At 45.6% G+C, this 20,344-nt stretch overlaps 1 protein-coding gene across 1 annotated transcript in view; it reads left to right on the top strand.

The window, feature by feature from the left end:
• BARX2 (BARX homeobox 2) overlaps positions 1 to 20,344 on the top strand; it is a 50,112-nt gene that overhangs the window by 28,094 nt on the left and 1,674 nt on the right. The window contains exons 2-4 of the mRNA XM_025213824.1: positions 12,530 to 12,827; positions 17,532 to 17,616; positions 20,260 to 20,344. The exon at positions 20,260 to 20,344 is cut by the window's right edge and continues 1,674 nt beyond it. Of these exons, the coding sequence (XP_025069609.1) occupies positions 12,530 to 12,827; positions 17,532 to 17,616; positions 20,260 to 20,344 (468 nt within the window). The remainder of the gene's footprint in view (positions 1 to 12,529; positions 12,828 to 17,531; positions 17,617 to 20,259) is intronic.

The raw sequence follows: 20,344 nt of genomic DNA, 5'->3' as shown, positions 1-20,344 counted from the left end.
GCTGTTCTGCATTCCAATAACAATCTTTAGCAACGCTGTGGGGCTTTTTCTAGCCATGGGTCTCAAAGCACTTAAGTGTGGCTAAGAATGATCATCTCTGAGAATGAGAAACTGGAGTCAGCTGACTTACCCCCAAATAAAATGCAGAACCAGAGATATAGCAAGCTCCTTTGGTGCCCTGGGCTGGGGGTGAGGAGGGGCAGGACAGGGTGGACAGGGGTATTATACTGACTGCTGGAGTCTTTCCTGCTGTGGCTGCTACTGCCACAGCTGCTGCTGTGACAGTGTTGCCTTGGGCTGCTGCAGCTGGGCTTACTGCATACTGGCTCCTGCCACTCTGGTGCCCTCTCTAAATCAGCACCCAGCACTAGTGCCCTGCTCACTCCCTGCCCCCAGATATACTACAGGGCAGAGCCCAGATATTTGCCATTCCCCATTCCACTCTACTCCCATTGTCTTTATCCTGCTTCCCCAGTAGCATAGCATTATAACAAAACATCATTGTTATTGGCACGTTGGCACAGTGGTGGTATCCCTCAAGGATCTGGAATCCTCCAAGGCCTTTATGCTGGTGTCTGGATTATGCCTGCTGTTAAACTAGAGTTAGGTGCAGGGGGATTATTTAGCCAATGCCGGATTTTATGCTGCTGTTCTTTGTTGCAGTAACTAAGCAGAGCTCAAATTGTGGGAGGTTCTGGGGCTTGTTCCATGATTTGAGCTAATTAGTTAATCGCTGTGCAGTGCCTTGAAGATGTGAAAAGCATGATATAATATTAGCTGTAATTATTAAGGAAGTATTCATTATCTTTCTAGATAGTTTTTTGTCAAGACTTGCAAGGGCCTCTGGCATGGGTGCCTAAGTACATTCTAAATTCTCATGTAAAGGTTATGCAGGAACAACGAGGTGATAACTTGCTCATGGGGATGGACCCGAGTCAAAAACCTGGGTATCAACAGCTCCAACGGGAATTTCATGTGTGGCTCAAATTCTTAATTAATCCAAGGCTGGGAAGCAAATGCTCATGAACTTTTGAAACATCCAGCCATGGAACTGGCTCTGTGGCTAGGTCCTCCCCCCTACTACATAAACATGACACCCATACTTAATTAATTATCTATTTGCTTATTGATTTGCTTGTAAGTAATCTCTGAAGTTCTTTGTTGAAACGCACTGTTCAGGGGTTAGGTATTATTATTATTATAAGAACTAATATTTACACAGATCATGTTGCTTGGCTTCTGCTCGCAATGGGTGTCAGGTGCAAACTTGACACAATATTGAAAGGTGGTTTTAAAAACAGTGCCCTTTACGCCTTACCCTGCTACTCTCAGCTCTTCAGGCCAACAGTGACAGGCATGATAGAAAACCTCGGGTACATGGATACTAGTAAATCTACACTTTTTCTTCCTTTGGTTCTTCAGTAACTTATGAATGTGGGGTCACTTAATAGCAATGACCAATAGCACTCCTGGGTGTTGTAAAGCAGGTACATTGCAGAACTGTGCCCTTTGCCTTGTACCTTCCATTGTCTTTTACGTCAGTGTAAAATGGATGGAAAATACTGCTGTTTTGACGTGGTTAGTACTTTTGTATCCACATTGCAGTAATCCTTTACATCAGGTGTAGGTAAGTGGAGGATCAGTCTTTGGTCAGAAAGTTTCCACAGCAATGAAACCACAACAAAACCTGAAAAGGAGTATTTTTGATTATTCTTCCTCCCCCCAAAATTCACTGGGAATTTTGCTGTTGATTACAAGGGGATCATGATTTCTCCCCAAGGTAGAGAAAGCATTGGTTACTGAGAAATCCTTTGATCCTTGCTGCACCGTACTGAACTCTGACAGCACCGATACTCCTTGTCAAGTTAGTAAAATCCATTGAATTGAAACTGAAACAGCACAGTTTGCTGAACTGAGATTGAACCGGAATATGGTATGAGCTGTACCTGTGAACTCAGACAGGGAACATCAGTGTTGGACTGTATATCCAGCAAATGACCTCGTTGAAAGTGTATTCCCTAACCCCCAACAGCATTAATTCAATTTTTTGATTCCACATTTCTAGCTGAGCATTAAGCTCAGCACATTTCCCTCCGGCCTTCGTTACACTCATTCCCATGGAAGTGTTGGCTCTGTGAACTTCAGCTGCATCTTGGGACTATTTTTGGAAGCTTTCAGAATGTCCCAGGAGTGCCTTTCTCTTCTCCTCTGCTCATATGCAGTCTCTGGCTTCTATTTGACTATAACCGGCCTTAACATGCAACCGAAACATAGGGATGATGGAAAACACTTGGCTAACAAACCTCTGCCTCCCCAGCGACCCTGCTGTCAGGTACTGGAGTGTAGGAATTCACAACCAGGTGCAGACAAGAAACCAAATAGCCTCAACTTCAGAATCCTTGTTTTACACCCAATAAATGAGAATACTGCACATAAATGTGAGTGTTGCCTTCATGCTAGAACAACAGGAATCCTTATAGCTACCTGGTTTGGGCTCAAATGCCTCCTTTCTGATATACGGAGTTAATGATGCATCACCCGGAGGAAAAACTGAAAGTAATTAATGCTGTGTCTTTCATGGAGAAGCAGCTGCCACTGTCTCTTAAATTAGCATATCAGGAAACCTTGAGGAAATAGCCCATAGGCAGCACAGGGATGCCACTTAGCATCGACAAGTGGCAACAAGTGGCAACAACTCCAGTGAAGCCTGCTGAAGAAAGTGTTGGTAATCAAGGAATAACCAATCTAACCGTTGTTTTTACAGTATGTAGAATGAGAAGAAGAGAATCTGCGTCTTAAGGGATTCCTGTGAGTTTTCCCCCCAGTACAATTGCTCAGTTCAGACTGTGGTTGCCCAGTGTAGTGGGGGGCATGCTGGGACTCTGTAGCTGGACATATTTCACTTTGGCTACTTATGGGCCAAGGGGCCAGCTTGGCTCACAGTCCTGGTATAAGGTCAGGTTGTAAAGGAACAGCAGCCTCTTCAGGACTCCTTGCACAAGTGGGTGGGAGGGCAGGGAGTGGAAGGGGTCTTGTCCTTGCTCGCTCAAGGTACAGATTAGTGTAACTACACAGGTGTCTTAGGGGAAGGAGCTGCATCCACTACTTTAGCTGGCCTGTGTATTTCTACCACAAAGCAGGTTTAACTCTGACACTCCACAGCAGGGCGAGGGAGTCAGCTGTGCTAGCCTGCAGTCAGGCAGAAGGAAGGTAGAGGTGCACCTTACAGCCTTATAATGGATTCAGTTAGTCTGTAAGGTGTGCCCCTGCCTTGCTTTTTTCCTGACTCCATATCAAAACCAGTGATGAGCTCTTAATGTGCTGTGGCTGCCATCGCTGATGTAGAAGAGAAAGTGACCAATGCTGGCAACCCCGAAAGTTAAAAAAATCATGAGTCTAGGTCCTCCAAAAAGATATGATTTGTTTAAACACAAATGCTGAGTTCATTGTATTTAGATTTTGACCTTTTGGGTGCACTCCGGACACTTCCTCTGAAACCACAAAGGCTAGGAACTGGGTTTTTAGAAATGAAAACTGAGTGTTACATGATCACACCACTTCTGGAGCTGGAGCTCTAAGTGAAACACCCTCATGAAGTCTCGGCAGAGTTTTGTAATTTAACTAGATTTAGAAATGAAGAAGAGGAGCCTGCCTGAGAACCTCTTCCAGTACCTAAAATACACCAATCAGTCACAAAGCAGCATCCCCATCTCCTACAACAACAGCTGATAACCCATCAACAGAGCAATAAGCCAAATCTTTACATATATATCAGTATCTCCTTTCTGTACAGCCCTTCAAAAAATATGAGCTTTCTCTAATGCCCTGAAGATAGATCATGGCAAGCTATGATGAGCAATATGACTCAAAAAAAACAAAGCCTCTGACAAAGAATGTCCTAAAGGCAGCTTCCTTGCATCTGTCATGAGCAGGGGATCGAGCAGGGAATCCACTGTGGCAGCTGGTTTCAGGCAGAAAACTTGAGTCTCAGGAAAGAAATTCCTAGATCATTTGTGGTTTTCCTCCTCCTGGGAAGACAAGCGGTGGAGATCCGGCACATGCTCGCAGTGAGGCTTCCTGCTTCCTAAGCAAGCTGCTGTTCTGCACAATGTTCCCAAATGGACTTTACCTTTGATTCTTGTCCTGTGCTCTGTGCCTATGTATGGAAATGGTTAATAAATAAATGGTCCTCACAATATCTAGCAGAGTTCTTGGGCCCAAAATATCATGAGATTTTAAATATAATTTAAATACAGATATATGTTGAGTCTTCCAGTGTTAGAGGAATTTGGGGTTCAAGCTTTTCTTTGCAGCCATGAAAGATGCAACCTGGTTGCAAGGGAGTCTGCAAAACACTAGGGATTGTGAGGCTTGCCATGAGATAGGAAGCATTGCCGGCAACTGAAAGCGATCTCCTCAAGACACCTGCTTTGCCCCATGCTGCTGCTAACGAATCAAGCTGCCTTGTGTAAGTGTGATCCATCGTTGTCATTCCTCTGGCCATGAATACCTGGCCTGTGAGCTTCACCAAACCCCAAGAATGTAGCACATTTGGGGCTTTATGATATATGCATAATAAGTTTGAGGCATAATCCCAAATAGAACAAGACAGCGAAGTATTGGGTGGGGGGAAGACATAGAGAGGAGAGAGGATTATTTTTAGTCATGAGTGAGTATGGGGTTAGCAAACAGTTTAGATCCCTGTACAGTCTAGGGCAATCGCAGATGGATTGTGAAAATGCACACAGTGAAAAATGTGACAAAGTTTTAAAAATGCAGGAGACAGGATCAAGGGGCACTAGGTAGGTGCATAAGTCTCACTACACAGACAGCTAGTACTGTGAGCTGTGTAGCCCATTGCCTCGGCCTGCAGTCCTGCCGTGACATGCACTGTGATCGCTAGTGTGACAGGTGCACCTGGAGTGGGAGAGAAACCCAGTAGTGTGTCCATGAACAACTGGGTGAAGGATAGGCCGAGCCCTGCTAGCCACGGTAAGAAATTATCTTCCCAGAAAAGTGAAGTGTCATGTGGCAGGGGGCAGAGAGCTCACACCTGCCTGCATTCAGCCTGCGGGAGGGAGAGCCAGGAAGTTTTGCTGTTCTGGGCCAGACTTAGTGTAGCTTTCAGGGTAATTACCACTCCCTGTGTCCACAAGGCAAAAGAGGGCTGGGTGGGGAGGGGATTATCAAGGCAGTTCAGCAGGGGTTTTCCTGGGAGATGGGACTGCACTGGGGCTCAATACAGCGCCTGCTAGTGAAGGCTGCTAATGAGATTTGCATAAGCAACACATCCCCTGCTACCTTGGCCATGCTGTATCATAAAATCAAAGAATCAGAGAAAGTTTGGGTTGGACGGGACCTCAGGAAGTCACATCTAGTCCAACCTCCTGCTCAAAGCAGGACCAGCCCCAACTAGATCATCCCAGCCAAAGCTTTGTCTAGCTGGGTTTTGAAACACCCTAAGGACGGGGCTTCCACCACCTCTCTGGGTAACCTGTTCCAGTGTTTTACTACCCTCCTAGTGAGAAAGTTCTTCCTAATATCTAACCTCAACTTCCCTTGCTGCAACTTGACCAGCCCTGGGCAGTTGTTGGACAGCACTAGCTTTGTTTAGTGGAAGCTGTACAGTGCCACTGTCCCTCTCCAAGGCCTTTGTGCCCTTTCCCTGGGCACCTTGCTCTAAGATTTTCCTTAGGAGACTACAGAAGGGATTTCTATCTGCAGGTAGTGTCTGCAGCATATCTCCAATTGACTTCAACAGAGCAACCCTGCTTACAACAGCTGGAGCTGTAAATAGCAAATGCTCTTGGGATAATCCACCTTTGTGCAGTGACCTGGCACAAGATCGCTTAGATCCCTTGCAGAAGTCAGGTGCTCAGCTGAAGCGAATTGCGTTCTCTGGACCTACACTGATGGCTATGAGCTGAAGACCTGGTCCCGTGTGAGACTTCTGTGCATGACTGCCCTTGTGCAGGCCCTCTACCCGGGAGGAATTTCATCCATTGCCTGTTCACCCTAGGCCCTTCAGCAGTATAACTCAGTTCTCCCTTAATGCTTCTCCCACTAAACCTCATATCAATATCAACAGGAGTCAGGCCAAGCTTGAGTGACTTCACGCATCTTCACCTTTATCTGGAAGTTGGGCTTCTCCAAACTCAGTTTTGGCAGTTTGCTGTTTTTTTAAACAGAAAGTTGGGTTTTTGGCTAAACCAAAAACGCTCATGGAAAGTGTTGGCAGGAAAACGTTCAAACTTTTTGTCAGAACACTCAACATTTTCAGCCCCCAGTTTTCTGTTTTTGTGGCTGAAAAGTGAAAAAAAAATCACTTTTCATTTTGGGATGCAAATGGAAAATTTTGGATGTGCGGAAGGGCAAACACTTGCTGCCCAGCTTGGTTCCTGATGTTCTTTTCCTTTCTCTCAGGGCTAGCTCCTGGGGGTTTTTTTTCCCAGGCTGCCCACATCTTTGCTGCACAACCTGGTGCCGATGCTTCAGTTCAAAACAACCTCTTTTCAAAACCAACTTTTGAGGCTTGGGAATCAGCAGATTTACAGGCCTTCCCGACTCCTAAGGTCATTTTCTTCTTTTATTTACCTTTGGCTGCACCGTGTTCTCAGCAAAATCTCATTCTGCCTCTGAGTAGAGCCAACCTGCCAAAAGGAGCTGATCCATAAATCTTTCCTTCCTTTTTCTTTCTTTCCAAAACAGAATTAGCTGAGTTTGCCCAGGAGGAGAAATTGTTCTGCCATTGCCTGCAGTCAAACAGTGCAATTAATTAGTGCTTTCCCTTTTCTCTTCCCCCCTCGTTTGCATTTGCCTATGTTAAAGGTATGCAGTATAGATCACATCCAGCCAAGAGAGGGAGGAGGAGGGAGAAGAGGGAAGGAAAAGATATGTTTGAAGTACTTAATTTTAATTATACTTTTGAAATGCGATCCAGAATGGTGGTATATATTGCATCTAGTCCAGTGGTCACAAAAAGTTCACTCAAAAACCTCCCAGCAGACAGCTGGAGCTGAGTGGAGCTTGGGTTGATAAAAAGTCTTAGTACATTTGGGACCAACAGCAGGGCAAGAGTTCTCTCCTGCCTTGTACCCCAGGTTCACCCCGAGCATGAAACGCTGCTACCCTGCTCTAATTTATTCCTGAGAAATGGTTAGTAAAAATTCACATTCCCGATAAAACACTTCTGAGGGACGACGGGGTGATTTTACAGCTGTTTTTTCAACTGGGCAAACTCCCTTTGAATTTTTGAGTCATGCTGTGTTGTGCTGCAAGTATTTTACATGCCTCTGATTAGGAACCTGGACTCCTGGGTTCTCCAAATGCTGCTTCAGGTTCAGAGTGTGATTTGCTAACAATCAATCTCTGTGACTCGGCTGATTCAGCTGAAAAATGGGTATAGTACTAATTCCCCTCATAGACACTGCAAAGATTTTGTAAGGGGCTTTTTTATTTGAATGTTTTGAGATTCTCAAACAAAATGCTATGTGCAGAAGTTAAAGCAGTTTTATTCTATTTAGCCCTTGGTTAAGTTAACCCTAACATTGTCTGCTAAAGGTACAGATATAGCTGGATAGGAAGAAGAGTCCACATTTTGCTCAAACACATGATAGTTAAATGATCCATTTTTTTCTAACCATTAAGGAAAAACCTTGCCTACACACTAGCAAAGGAGGATTCCTAGCCTTTGGCTGGTATAAAGAGCTCATTTCTAGCTCTAACAGTCCACAAATTACTGGATCTTGAATCTAACCCATCTGAATTTGAGAATGACACAATTATCGGTGGTCGTGTTACAACAGATGTAATAAGGCTGTATTGTGTCAGGCACTGTTCAGACACACAGGAACAGACAGCCCCTGTCTTGAGGAGAACCAGGCCATTGAACCACGCTTCACCTAGATTTTGGAGGGGCTATGAAGCATAAAACATTTGTAGCTCACTCACTGCTGAGGATACAAATTCATTTTTCAGCGTGTGGCTCCTGCTTGGAAAGTTTTACTTTTCCATGCTTAAATGGGTGGTGATTCTGATTTTGAAATAGTGTTGGAGACAGCGCTATGTGACAGGGTAAAGTACATACAGATCCCCTCGAAACTGTTCAGCAAGACAGAAGTGCAGCATGGAGCAACAGCGCTCGCCTGTATGCCGGTGGGACAGAGCATGTCATGACAGCACGGAGCAGACAGAGCTGTTTCCCAACATTTAATTTGTGGGAGATTAAGAAATTGCTTTATTCCCACAATACTGTGCCTGACTAAAAAGGGATCCAAACACTTCTGGGATAATCTAAATCTAGATTCAGATCCAGATTTTTTGATCTGGATTTGACATGTGCAAATGCCATCTCTGCATCAGAGAGACTGGAGTGTATCAAGACTTTGTCCAGAGTCCAAGGATCCAAAACATGCCAAATATCCAAATACCCCCAGACTTTGAAGTATCTAGATTTAGCACTGGACTCTGTACTTTAGCATTTTATGTTATGATCTAGATACTGTAGGGATCAGTGCTCTGTAACTTTATGAACATCAATAAACACATACAATGCGTCCCCACATGCAGAGGTGTGCATTTACTGTGGCAGAGGTGTGCATTTACCGTGGCATTTTGCTGCTGCACATACCTCTGCACGTGTGGTTTGGTGCAGGGCAAAATGCCCCGCTTCCCCAGTCCTGGCTCCTGGCACACTGGAGAAGCCGGGGAATACCTAAAGCAGTGGAGACGTTCTGCCCGGTACCTAAGTGTCTCCCTAGAGGACCCAGCCTCCAGTTGCTCTTGTGCACGCTCCTCTCCTGGAGCATGTGCTGCACTGCTTTTTTATGTGGCTTTTTTTTTTTCTTTTGATACCAGGAATTCCCAGTATCAAATTTGCAGTGTGGCTAACAGTTGCATGTGTGCCGCACGTGGTTTGCGGTGCCTCAAACAGGTTTGAGGTGCTGCAAACTAGATGTGGGCACTAGGCCTGTTCGAAGTGGCTAGTATTCACTTCGGATTGGGATTCGGCTGATTCGGAGGACAGTGATTCGATTCGGTGATTCAAATCACCATCCCAATTCGATTCGGCCGAATCTGATTCAGAGATTCGGGTCCTGCTGAATCTCCGAATCACCCAGGCCCATCCCCTGCCCACTTCCCCAGCCCAGCAATGGCTGCCCCACTTGCCCCAGCTCCCGGCACTTGGGAAAAAAAAGCCCCAACTCAGCAGGTGCTGCTGGGCAGGAGGCAATCCCCACTGCCCCCCCACTGCATACGGGGCTCTGCATGAGCCCCCCGACTCCCACCCCACTCCCCCAGGCCCCCCATGGCTGCCCCGCCCAGGCCAGCTCTGGCCAGTGTCCCCCCATGGTCCCCTCCCTCAGCCTCCCCTCCCCCTACGTACCAGCTCCGAGTCTGGCTCCAGCTCCCTGCTGCAGCCACTGGGGACTGCCTGAATCAACAAATCTTTGGAAAAGATTTGGAGAGCTTTGAATCAATTCGGACCTTTAAAGTCGTCCCTTGATTTGATTCGGATTCGGCGATTCAGCCACCGAATCGGGCCGAATCTCCTCCAAATCGTATCACCACCCGAAGCTTCGCACAGCCCTGGTGGGCACTCATCTGGATGGCTCTCATCCTCCCCTCATTCACCTCTGTCTGGCTTCCATCCTTGGAGCTTGGCACTTAATTCCATTCGGCTCCTTTGAAATGTGTTGCTGTTTCACTCAGCCTGCCTCAATAGGATCTTTTCCTGATTTACACCAGTGTGAAGGGATAACGTTGCTCATCAACTTTAGTCCGTTTCTGTACCTGCAGCCTTCTCCCAGGTAACATCTGTTGCAAAAGTCTCTTTCCAAACACTCTCCTTGCTACATCTCTGCACCATAAATTCTCCTTTTTCCTTCTGAATTAGCTTAAGGAACCTGAGATGTGCTGTCTGGCACTGGGGTGAACGTGTCTTTTATCTGACACTTCAATGATTTGTGGTCACTTCGTGGTCATGCCAGCTCAGTTATTTGGCCCAGACCTGACCTACAAGTCTTAATTATATTCCTAAACAATAAAAGAATAGAAAATAATCTGTGCCAGCAGCTCTAACAGGTTATCAGTCATCAGTGACTTGGCAACTACAAACCATTCCTTGTTGCTCATGAGGAACAAAACTGACTCAAGTGTTGCAAGTAAGCATTTTGATATCGGTACTGAAATGGGGGTGTGATGAGCTGGACTGAAAATCTTATCATAGGTATTGTAGGATGCTGAATGCTGTGGAAAATATGCCTTGTTAGGTGTTCAAGTAGGTGCTGAGTATTTGAATATCTGCATCTGAGCTCTTGTAAAAATATGACCCCATACGCTGTTGCCCAGCACTTCTGAATCTCTGCAATATTAAGCAAGCATGCTCAGGCCAGTGTTCATTTCCCATTTCTTCATCCTTGCATATGCTTGCTTAGCATTAAGAGACTCTTCTGCTATCTGATGTCCGAGTTTTCCACTGCTCTGGGTGCTGTCCTCACCCTTCCACTGTGCAGGCCAACACACCATCACCAGCCCTAAGAGGGAAGGAAATATCCTAGATTGCTCTGATATCAGATACTTTCTCTAAGCTCCCTAGAAGTGAGCCCCTTGTAAAAATGTTTCCCTCCCAAGGTTTCAATCATCTAGAGCCTTTCAGAAGTTTCTGAGCTCAGTGATTTATTGCTCCTTAGCAATCTTGTGGTTTCTTCTGTGTTACGCTGGAAACCATCAGAAGCGTAAGGGAGAAAGTATCAATTAACAGGCTCATTGGTGCCAAAAGCCACCTATGTGCAAGAACAGGAATGATGTCTCAGGTTCTGAGAACAGAGATGAACCCCGCTCGAGAGTGGGAAGGATTAGTGCTGTGGATACAAGTTGGGAACCTGTTAACAGGGACCCTTTGCAACTTGTGACTGTGCTGGTCTACAAAAGTACAATGTTTATCAGCCAAATCCTGCACAGATTTATCACTTCTGTGACATGGCAACAGAGGTGATAAATCTACGCAGGATTTGGCCAATAAACTTTGTACTTTTGTAGACCAGCACAGTCACAAGTTGCAGAGGATCAACAAAGACTGAATAGAGGAATCCTTTTTTGTTTTCATTATTAGACAAGTCGCTGACAGCCGGTGGAGTCCAGCCATCTCCCTTCTTGTATTTCAAGGCTTTTTTTTTGTTTACATTAACTAAATTAAATCTTGATTTGAGGGGGAAAACACTGGCGGGGATCAGTGCACTCAGCCGGGTTTGGAAAGCAGCTGGTATTTATAGATGGCTGCAGCTATCAGCTGGGGTGGCTCAGCACGTGGCTGGGGTTCATAGCACGCTGCTCCCGTTGTGGTGCTGGGGTTGCCAGACAGTTCTTCAGCCAGTTCTTTCAGAGATGACTAAATGGCACCATCTGTCCAGAACTGGCCCATGTTTTGAGTTCAGGAGCTTTTATTTTTATTTGCTTCTTAAGCTGCTAAGTGCTTGCTTTAGTCTTTGGCTGCACTGCTTACCACATGGGCAGGACAGATTAGGCCCCCTCTTTGCTAGTCTGCAGGACAATAGTGCAGATGTAATTTTGGTGATGCAAACTATTGGATTCCAAAAGGATCTTTTCTCCCCGGAAAAAGAAGCTGTCTGGGTTTTAACAGCATATATAACCAGATTGCTCACGCTGAGCAGTTTCTTCCACTGGTGAGTTGTTAGTGTGCTTCACAAAACCGTCTGTGTGGATAACTGCTAATCAGTGGAAGCAAGCATTTTCATGGTCCCTTGATAACATGCATTCCCTGTCCTTTATAAACATTAATGCATGTGAAAGCTTGCCTAACTTGATCCCAACCAGGCAGTTGGTCCAATTAAATATATCACCCAACAATTCCTTAAACCTCAGCTAACCCCCTTAAAATAACCAAGATGTATTATATCCAAGTTACAGATGGGGAAATTGAGGCACAGAGAAATGAAGTGGCTTGTCCAAGATCAGTTGCAAACCTGCCCAGATCCAGTTCCTTCTTCACACTATGCCTCAGTCATCGGACATGCCCTGTCGATTGGTCCCATTACCTTGCATATAGGTTTTACAGGATGTGTGATTTATGGCTTTCCGACTGAATAAGAACCTGCATCTGGAATTGTGCTGAAGGGGATTCAGAAGTGGGCTGTGAAGTCCAGATCTGAATCAGAACGACTGGACTTTGGGAGCGCTTGGATTTGGTGCTATAGGATGGGCCCTTGTTGCAAGAATTGGAACTGGAGACGGAACTGAATTCCTGACTAGTTGTAGGGGTGGCACAGACTTAAGGTCCAGCCAGGGCGCATCTCTAGTGTTCCCTTTAGTGCCTGTAGGGACGGTGAGTCCCACTGGGTAAGTGACTTTGCTTTGAATTAACTTCTCTGTTAACTGGATGAATAACACCCCTACCTCCTCTGCATGACTGAAGTTACCAACAGAGCCAGCTCCCGTCATCCAGTCCAGTGCCCTGCCTGCTAGACTGTACTGCCATTAAACTATCCTTTATGTTCTTTCCTTTCCCCAGGGTCCCCTTCTGTGAGGGCATATCCTCTCATCTCCATCATCACCAGGCAGCCCTCTGTGGTTTCCCATATCATCCCCGCAGCCAGCAGCTCTCGGGTGCTGTCACCTCAGTCCTCCTCAATAGGTGCCAGCTCAGAGACGCCGGTCAGCGAAACCCCTGCCAGCAGTGAGTCAGAAGCAGAACAGCCTACCCCACGGTTGAAGAAGCCCCGTCGCAGCCGGACCATCTTCACGGAGCTGCAGCTGATGGGGCTGGAGAAGAAATTCCAGAAGCAGAAGTATCTGTCCACTCCAGACAGGTAGGAGAGGCTGTGTGCTGTCTGGGCATCTGGGCTGAGGCCTGGGAAAGAGATGTCAGCTGTACATCATGGCCCAAAATCTCCTCTGGCCAGCAAGGGCAAGCTTTGGTGCTATGTGCAGCTTGGATTGTACTTCCACCTGTTGGGAATGGGATCACCCTGTGCATGTACCTGCGAGACATTAAAAAGGAGAAGGAGATCCTTCCTGCCCTTTAGCCCAATTGCTTAGTGGTCAGGGCATTTGCCCAGCCAATGGGTATGCTCTATCCATCAGCGCACAGGCTAGTTATTGCCCAGAGCAATTGAGCCCTCTCCTTGAGATGAACCTTCGAGTGCCTTCTGGGTGCAGATTATTGGGCTGGAAGGTGGGAGGCATCAGACACCGTGGGTATTAGTGTTTATTAGTTATTACCAGTTGTGATGGCTAGTTATTACCCAGCCTTATGTCCATGATTAGGAAATACAAAACCATTAAGACACCAGTGCAGCCAGAGTGCAGCTACTGAGCATGCTCAGTCGGGAGATACCGAGGGAACACAACTGCATAGAATACTGTGCATACCTGACAACAATTGCAGCTACATGCCTATCAAAAAGCACCACTTGGGCATGTAAAAATGAAATTGCCTTAAGCCTGTCCTCTCCGTTTACTCCACGCATCACCAGTTACCTGTAACAAACACTTTAAAAGCACCAGCTCCAGCCTGCAATAGCTTTTCTGGGGTGAGGGAAGAATAGAGAGTGTCCAATACACAGACATCCTGGGAACTGTATCGCGCTCCTGCCTAGTGTCCATTTCTGTCTGATCAGGACACAACCATGCGTGACAAAGGCTGTTGGGAAGGCAGTTTGGCCACAAGTGGCAAGGGGTCTGCCATCGAGGTGTCTTCACCCCTTGTTGGCTCTCCATACTATTTTAAGAGAAACAGAGGAAAACGTGTTTCTTACAGTAATAGCAGGAAAGGGACCAGAAGAGCTGTTCAGCTGTTTCCATGCTGAGCGCTCTCCAGCTGTATTGAGCTGTCTTCTGCCTCCGTGAAGATGACTTGGCTTTTGGCGGAGGCCTCGAGCAGATGACCAGATTCGGTTTCAAGGCTAACGTTTCCCAGGATCAAAGGAGCCATGAATAGAAGGTATCGGTGCATGCCAGCATGCATCCATGCAGAGGGAGACATGCGAGAAACAGCGGAGGCCCCTGTCCCTTCGACAGGGTGCATCAGGTGTTCTGCCTGTCCTGCCATGCTGGCCAGTGCAGATGTGCATGGCTTTCTTGGTGTTGCAATCTGGAGGTGTGATTGCAGCATCAGCAGGCATAGACAAGCTAGTTCTTGTCAAGCTAACTTGGTAACGGTGCAGCAAAGAAGGAGCAGCCCAGACATCAGGTGTGCTATGTAAATACATAAGATTGCTGATGGGCTTGTACAACCTGTGTTAAAGCCTGTGCTGTGGTCTTGACTGCTAGCTAGATTAAAACTACTGCGGGGGCATGTCTGTACATTGCAATCATGCCTCTGGTGGTGTAGATGGTCATTAGTATATCAGCCCTGTTCCACCAGCCCATGCCCAGCAGAGAAAGTCCCAGTCTCTCCCTAAATGTCTCAGAGGATGGGATTTGTGCTTAATGTTTAAGCTGGTTGAAATGTTTCCACTTCAAAATGTTCCCTGAAGAAGATGATTACCAATGGGAAATGTTTAATTGCAGCTGACTATTTTAGTTTTCCATTGGGAGCGTTGGAACCCAAAACAGTTGTATTGAATGATGTCCCCACCTCCGCACCCTCCCCACAAACTGAACCAAAATGACACGTTAGGTTGAAATGAAAATTTTACATCGATATTTCACATTTAAACTAACACGATCCTTTATTCAGCTTACAGGGTTGCTTCATTTTAGGATTTGGAAATAAACCTTGATTTTTTTTTTATTTTCAGTTTCTTATTTTGGGGGAACATTTATTGCTTTCCTCTCATTACTCTCTTTGCCTCCCTTTTTTTCCACTAGAGAAAGGGATGGGCGGGAAAAAGTATTGTAGAAACCTGTAGAAATCACAGGATCCAAAAAGTAGGGCTGGAAGGGACCTTAGGACATCATCCTTGATCCTATGAACCCAGCTGACTTCCTGCCCTTTGGGCAAGGGGCTGGACTCGATGATCTTCCGAGGTCCCTTCCAGCCCTGATGTCTATGAAATCTATGAAAATCTATGAAATCCTAAGGTCCTCACATAAAGGTTAGAAAAACACTTGCCTGGCATGGTTTAATCAAGGATGATCCTGCCCTGAGTATGGGACTGGACAGGATTTTCATCATGAAATCCTGTCCAGTCCCGTGCTCAGGGCAGGATCATCCTTGATTAAACCATGCCAGGAAAGTGTTTTTCTAACCTCTATGTGAAAGTGGCATTTCAAAATTAAACTACATTTAAAAAAAATGTTTCTTTAGAAAATTCCCACAGACTCCCAAAATGTTGGAGGCTGACATTTTTCAAAAGTGGGGCATTTGGTCTCTCCAGCCAGCTGTAGCTCTAGTGCAGGAGATTCGTCTGATGGCTGTTTGTGCGAAATCCTCCCAAAGGAGATGAAGCAACTCTTGAAGCAGGCTGGTCCTGTAGAAACATGGGCCAATGGGCAGACAAGCGGTCCCGATCTCAGGATATTTGAATTCTTTTTCCAGCTCAGCTTTGGGTCTGTCCTCCGGTGATCTTTAGCAGGTCCTCTCACCCCGCTGTGCTTCAGTTTAATTTAGGGAGTCGGGAGGTTAATTTATTGTTTTATGTAAAGACCATCTATGTAGAGACAGCCTGGTTTTTGGAGTGATTAAGTCGAGACAAATAAAGGGAACTTGTCATTTGTTTTCAAGGATTTCCAAATGTCCTTTGTGGGGGTGAGCAGGAGGAGGAACTGTAGGTTCAAATTCTAGGACAAGCAGTTTGCCAACTCAGAGTAGTTTTGCAAACCTGAAGAAGCTCAGTGAGCCCCACAAGTAGCACTGACTCCTAATTTTAAACCATTTTGAGGGTGAGAAGCTATGCACTTCCCTGCATCGACATCTACTGATATGCTCATGAGTCATGTGAGCAAAGCAGGGGTCGGATTTTCATATGAGCGCAGCTTTTCAGTGCCATGCAGCAGCTTTCAAGCTGGATCTCTGAGCCCTTTTGAATAGAAGGGCTGTTAAGTACAACTCCACAGCTCCCAAGGTTCAGGTGTTGTGCTGACTGACTCAGCACAACCTCAAATGATGAGGCGGATGATCCCATCAATCAAGGACTCGGGCTGGCTGAGTTAACTTGACAGCATGAATATTTCTGGGCTTTGTACGTGACCGAGGCTGATGAGCAATCTCTCCCCCCGTGCATTTTCCCCTCTCTTTCTGTTTGTTTCTTTGGTTTCCTAGGCAATGCTAGTCACTCTAATGCGCGTGGCGAGAGATTGTAATGGTTACAGGTGATATAGCTGTGACAAAGCACATGCTCTCTGCCGCGAGTTAATCAAACAGACATTTTCCCGTGTGAAATCCTGGTTGGAAGCACAGCGGCAAGGAAGTAGATGGCAATTTGTGCTCGTTCTTGCAACTTTGGACACGGGGCAAAATTGAGGCACGTGGAGGGCTACTCTGTAGCACGGCTAATTAGAAATAAGAGAGTGTAGACAGATGGGATAATGTGTAGAATTGGTATCTTGACTCTTCTCTCCAACACAACAGTTTATCTCCTTTGATTTCAATGGAGCTACTCCAAAAAGTACTGTAAGCAAAAGGTGAACAAGAGCCTTCAACTGCAGTGGGGTCCCAGAATTGCAAATGCACACGTGTGTGTTTGGGGAGGTATTTGGATATATAGGCATGTGCCTGTCCTCTCTATACAGGCAGTTAGAACAGAAGTTTTGTTATAATATCTTAGCCTTGGACAGCTTGTATCCCTTCTCCAGACCCATGAAACACTGCACAGAAAATTCATAAGGACCAGAACACATTTGACTGAAGCTCCATGCTTGGAGCTCATCATTGCTAGGTTGTGTGTGGTCTCACATGGCAGCATAATGTTTCCTGGACTCTGCTGAGTGTCTCCGAACTCATCCCTACTCCACTGAAACACTAGATTTGTTTTTGTTACTTAAGTGACACCGAAGGATTTACTCCAGGGATTAGTTTGGTCTATGACCTCCCCACTTTGCAGACAGGCAAAACTAGGCTTATTGAAGATGAAGACAACATTTCAAAGGTAGACTCTGATTTGGAGTGTCGCCATTCTTGGGGGCTCCTCTGAGATGCATTGTGTTCAATATTACAAGTGCCAGTTCTCATAAGTTTTGAACACCAGCATTTCAAGGTGTTTCAGGCTGGATGACCAACCTCCTGAAAGCTTTTGCCTCGTTCATTTATTGGATCAAACTGGAAAAGATGGAAATAGAGCAGATACTTTCCTGTCTCCTGGTCCTGTGCCATAAGCAAATGACCATTCTTGCTTCCTCCATGAAACCGTACTTTTTGGATACTAAATTTACATGATTTTCCTCAGAGCTGAAGATAAGACATGAGTTAGAACCTAGCAGCTATCTGTTTCTAGCATTAACGTCCTTGTGTATGAGCCACACGTTGGCTTTCTGCAGGGTATAGGCACGGACTGGCTACTGCCATGCATCTGATTTCAACTTCTCCTTCTACATGTTCTTTGTCAAAGTGTTCCTCTTTCTTCCTTTTGTAGGCTGGACCTCGCTCAGTCACTGGGGCTGACTCAGCTCCAGGTGAAGACGTGGTACCAGAACCGCAGGATGAAGTGGAAGAAAATGGTAAGAACTTCCAAGCAGATCTTCTTGTCCCGTTTCAGAGGGGCAACTATTGAGCCAGAATATATCACCAGCAGTGTCAGCACAGCTCTGCCATAGATACCAGCTGAGAATCTGGTCCAGACTTTTAGCTTGTAGACTGTGGGGAGAAAGGTATCTACAGTTGGGTCTCAATAATAAATGGTGATCCTCTTTGACTAGACTCAGATGCCCACAGCTGTTCTGGCTGGACGTAAATTTTCCATTCCAGGAGCTAAAACATGTTGGCCAGTCTGTCTAGGAGTTTTGGAAGATACTATCCACTATGTATTAAAATGTTCTTTATATAATGACATAAGGAGAACCTATTTATTACCGTACTTGCAGAAATTGTTACATTACTCAAAGAGAAAGAAATTAATCTGGCTTCTACAGCAAACAGATCCAAATGTAGTAAACCATCTCGCAATTTTTGCTTATAAGGCTGAGGCAATTAGAGTTAAATATCCTTTATTACTGACATGAGTGATCCATTTGAACATTAATTTGATTTTATTGTCTCAATTGTGAGTCTGTGTACAACAATATTATAGATTCAGGTCTTGATTTACTACTATATTTATATGAATCATTTTTTTATGTTGGTGGGCTCTTTTTAGTCTAATATTTGTAGTTGGGTTACTTTGTTCGAACGTATTCATATTTATGGGTGTATGTGTGTTATGTCTTCTGCAGGAGCATGGCATTTAGCCAGAATCCTTAATAAATTGAATTGAATTGAATTGAATTGAATTAGTTTTCAGGGTTGTTTAGGTCACCTGGCAGAAAGTGCATTAGGTGAGAGTAGCTGTACGCAGCAGTGTAGATTCAGGGGCAAGGACTCACAGGAGGTGTAACACAACTGAGGGAAGGAGAGGAGTTTCTCTATTGTATTTTTGACAACCCTGTAGTCTTGGAAATTGTACATATCTCCTGGATAAGATGAGGTTAACCCCACTCAGGAAACAAATGCAGCTTCCAGAGGTAAAGCCCCTGCTTCTTGCTTAGATGCCATCTTTAGCCCTGCCACGGCCTTTATCTTGTTCCACAGATGTATGCTTCTGCTCACGTTTCTCTCGACTTCTTCCTTCCTATCCCTCATCTGCTCCTAATATCAAGTCTCACTCTCTTTTCCTTCAAGAAAACCTTCAAAAACCCCAAGATGTTCAATAAATCACTCCTACTACAATGCTGACACGAGCCTCTAAAAATGGATTAATGATAGATTTCATAGACAATAGGGCTAGAAGGGACCTTGGAAATCATTGAGTTCAGCCCCCTGCCCCAGGGGCAGGAAGTTAGCTAGGGTCAAAGGATCCCAGCAAGATAAGCGCCCAAATGTTTCTTAAATGAGTCCAGAGTAGGTGCTTGCACCACCTCTGGAGGGAGTCTATTCTTGGCCTTGGGGGCTTGGACAGTAAAGAAGTTTTTCCTTATGTCCAGCCTGAAACAGTCTTGGAGGAGTTTGTGACCATTAGACCTTGACATCCCTTGGGGTGCTTGGGTGAACAGACGTTCCCCCAGATCCTGATGCACACCCCTTATATACTTATAGGCTGCCACCAGGTCCCCCCCTGAGCCTGTGCATTTCCAGGCTGAACCGTCCCATAGCTCTCAGCTTCTCTTCATAAGGCAAGGTTCATATTTCCCTGTGTCAGACAGGAGGTGCAATTCTGCAGGAAGGTAGACCTGCAAAAAATATCTCAAGTTAAATAACGTTTGGGAGTGTTTGTATCTGGGGTTTTGATTCAAGGTGCCCTCGTGCTTCAGTGATTGAGGGAAGAGTACATGTAGCTACCTACTCAGGTAGGTTCTAGGATGCTAAATAGAAGTGAAAGTTATTTTGCTGATGCATTCTGGTAAACTAACCAAATGGGGTTCATTGCTTTCAACTCAGGAGTAAATAAAACTATCTGAGTGCCTCTATGCTGCAAAATGCAATGCCATATATTGGTACCCATGTTGATTCGAAGTCAGCTAGCTCTGGTACTAAAAACAGTGTTGCTTTGTAAGCAAGGCACTATATCTGGTTCAGTTTTCCAAGAGGCAGGATAAATTAGCCTGGGTGGAGTGCTGTACTAACACAACTACATTGTGTAGCTCCACCGCTAGCTGGCTTGGAGTTAGCCCAGGGACCCCCATGTGTCCCCGAATTGTGCAGACTAAACTAGGAGAGAAAGTAAAGCTACCAGGAGGACCAAAAGGAGGAGGGAAAGCTAGTTTGAAAGCTCTGGCTAAATCTCATGATTGCTGTTATCTAAATAAGGAGGGAAGAAGCCATCTCTGGAAGGGAGCTGAATTTTGCATTTGTGCACGTGTGGATGCAGAGAGCACAGCATGGCCGAGTCCTTCTGAGTCTGTCTGCATGCTTGTAGCTGGTGCTTTTTGTGCTAAAATAATTGAAAGGAATCAATGGGTGAACTTCCCCTTTGCAGGAGGGCAGCACTAAGCTCTATTGAAGTCCCGTGAGGTGTGGGCCACCACATACTCAGATGACTTGTCTGTAGGCCTTGTCCCCAATGTCTTCACAGGGATGAAAGCCACCCCCATGTACCAGCAGGACCTTAGATGGCAGCCAGACTAGAGGACTTTAAGGTGAATCCTGACTTGTAGCATCTTTTGCTCCAGGTACTAAAAGGTGGGCAGGAAGCTCCAACGAAGCCCAAAGGCCGCCCAAAAAAGAACTCCATCCCCAGCTCAGAGGAGATTGAAG

This window comes from Alligator sinensis, unplaced genomic scaffold (genome assembly GCF_000455745.1).
Source record: "Alligator sinensis unplaced genomic scaffold, ASM45574v1 scaffold1153_1, whole genome shotgun sequence".
NCBI classification, from domain to species: Eukaryota; Metazoa; Chordata; order Crocodylia; family Alligatoridae; genus Alligator; species Alligator sinensis.
This window is presented reverse-complemented; position numbering and strand designations above follow the sequence as displayed.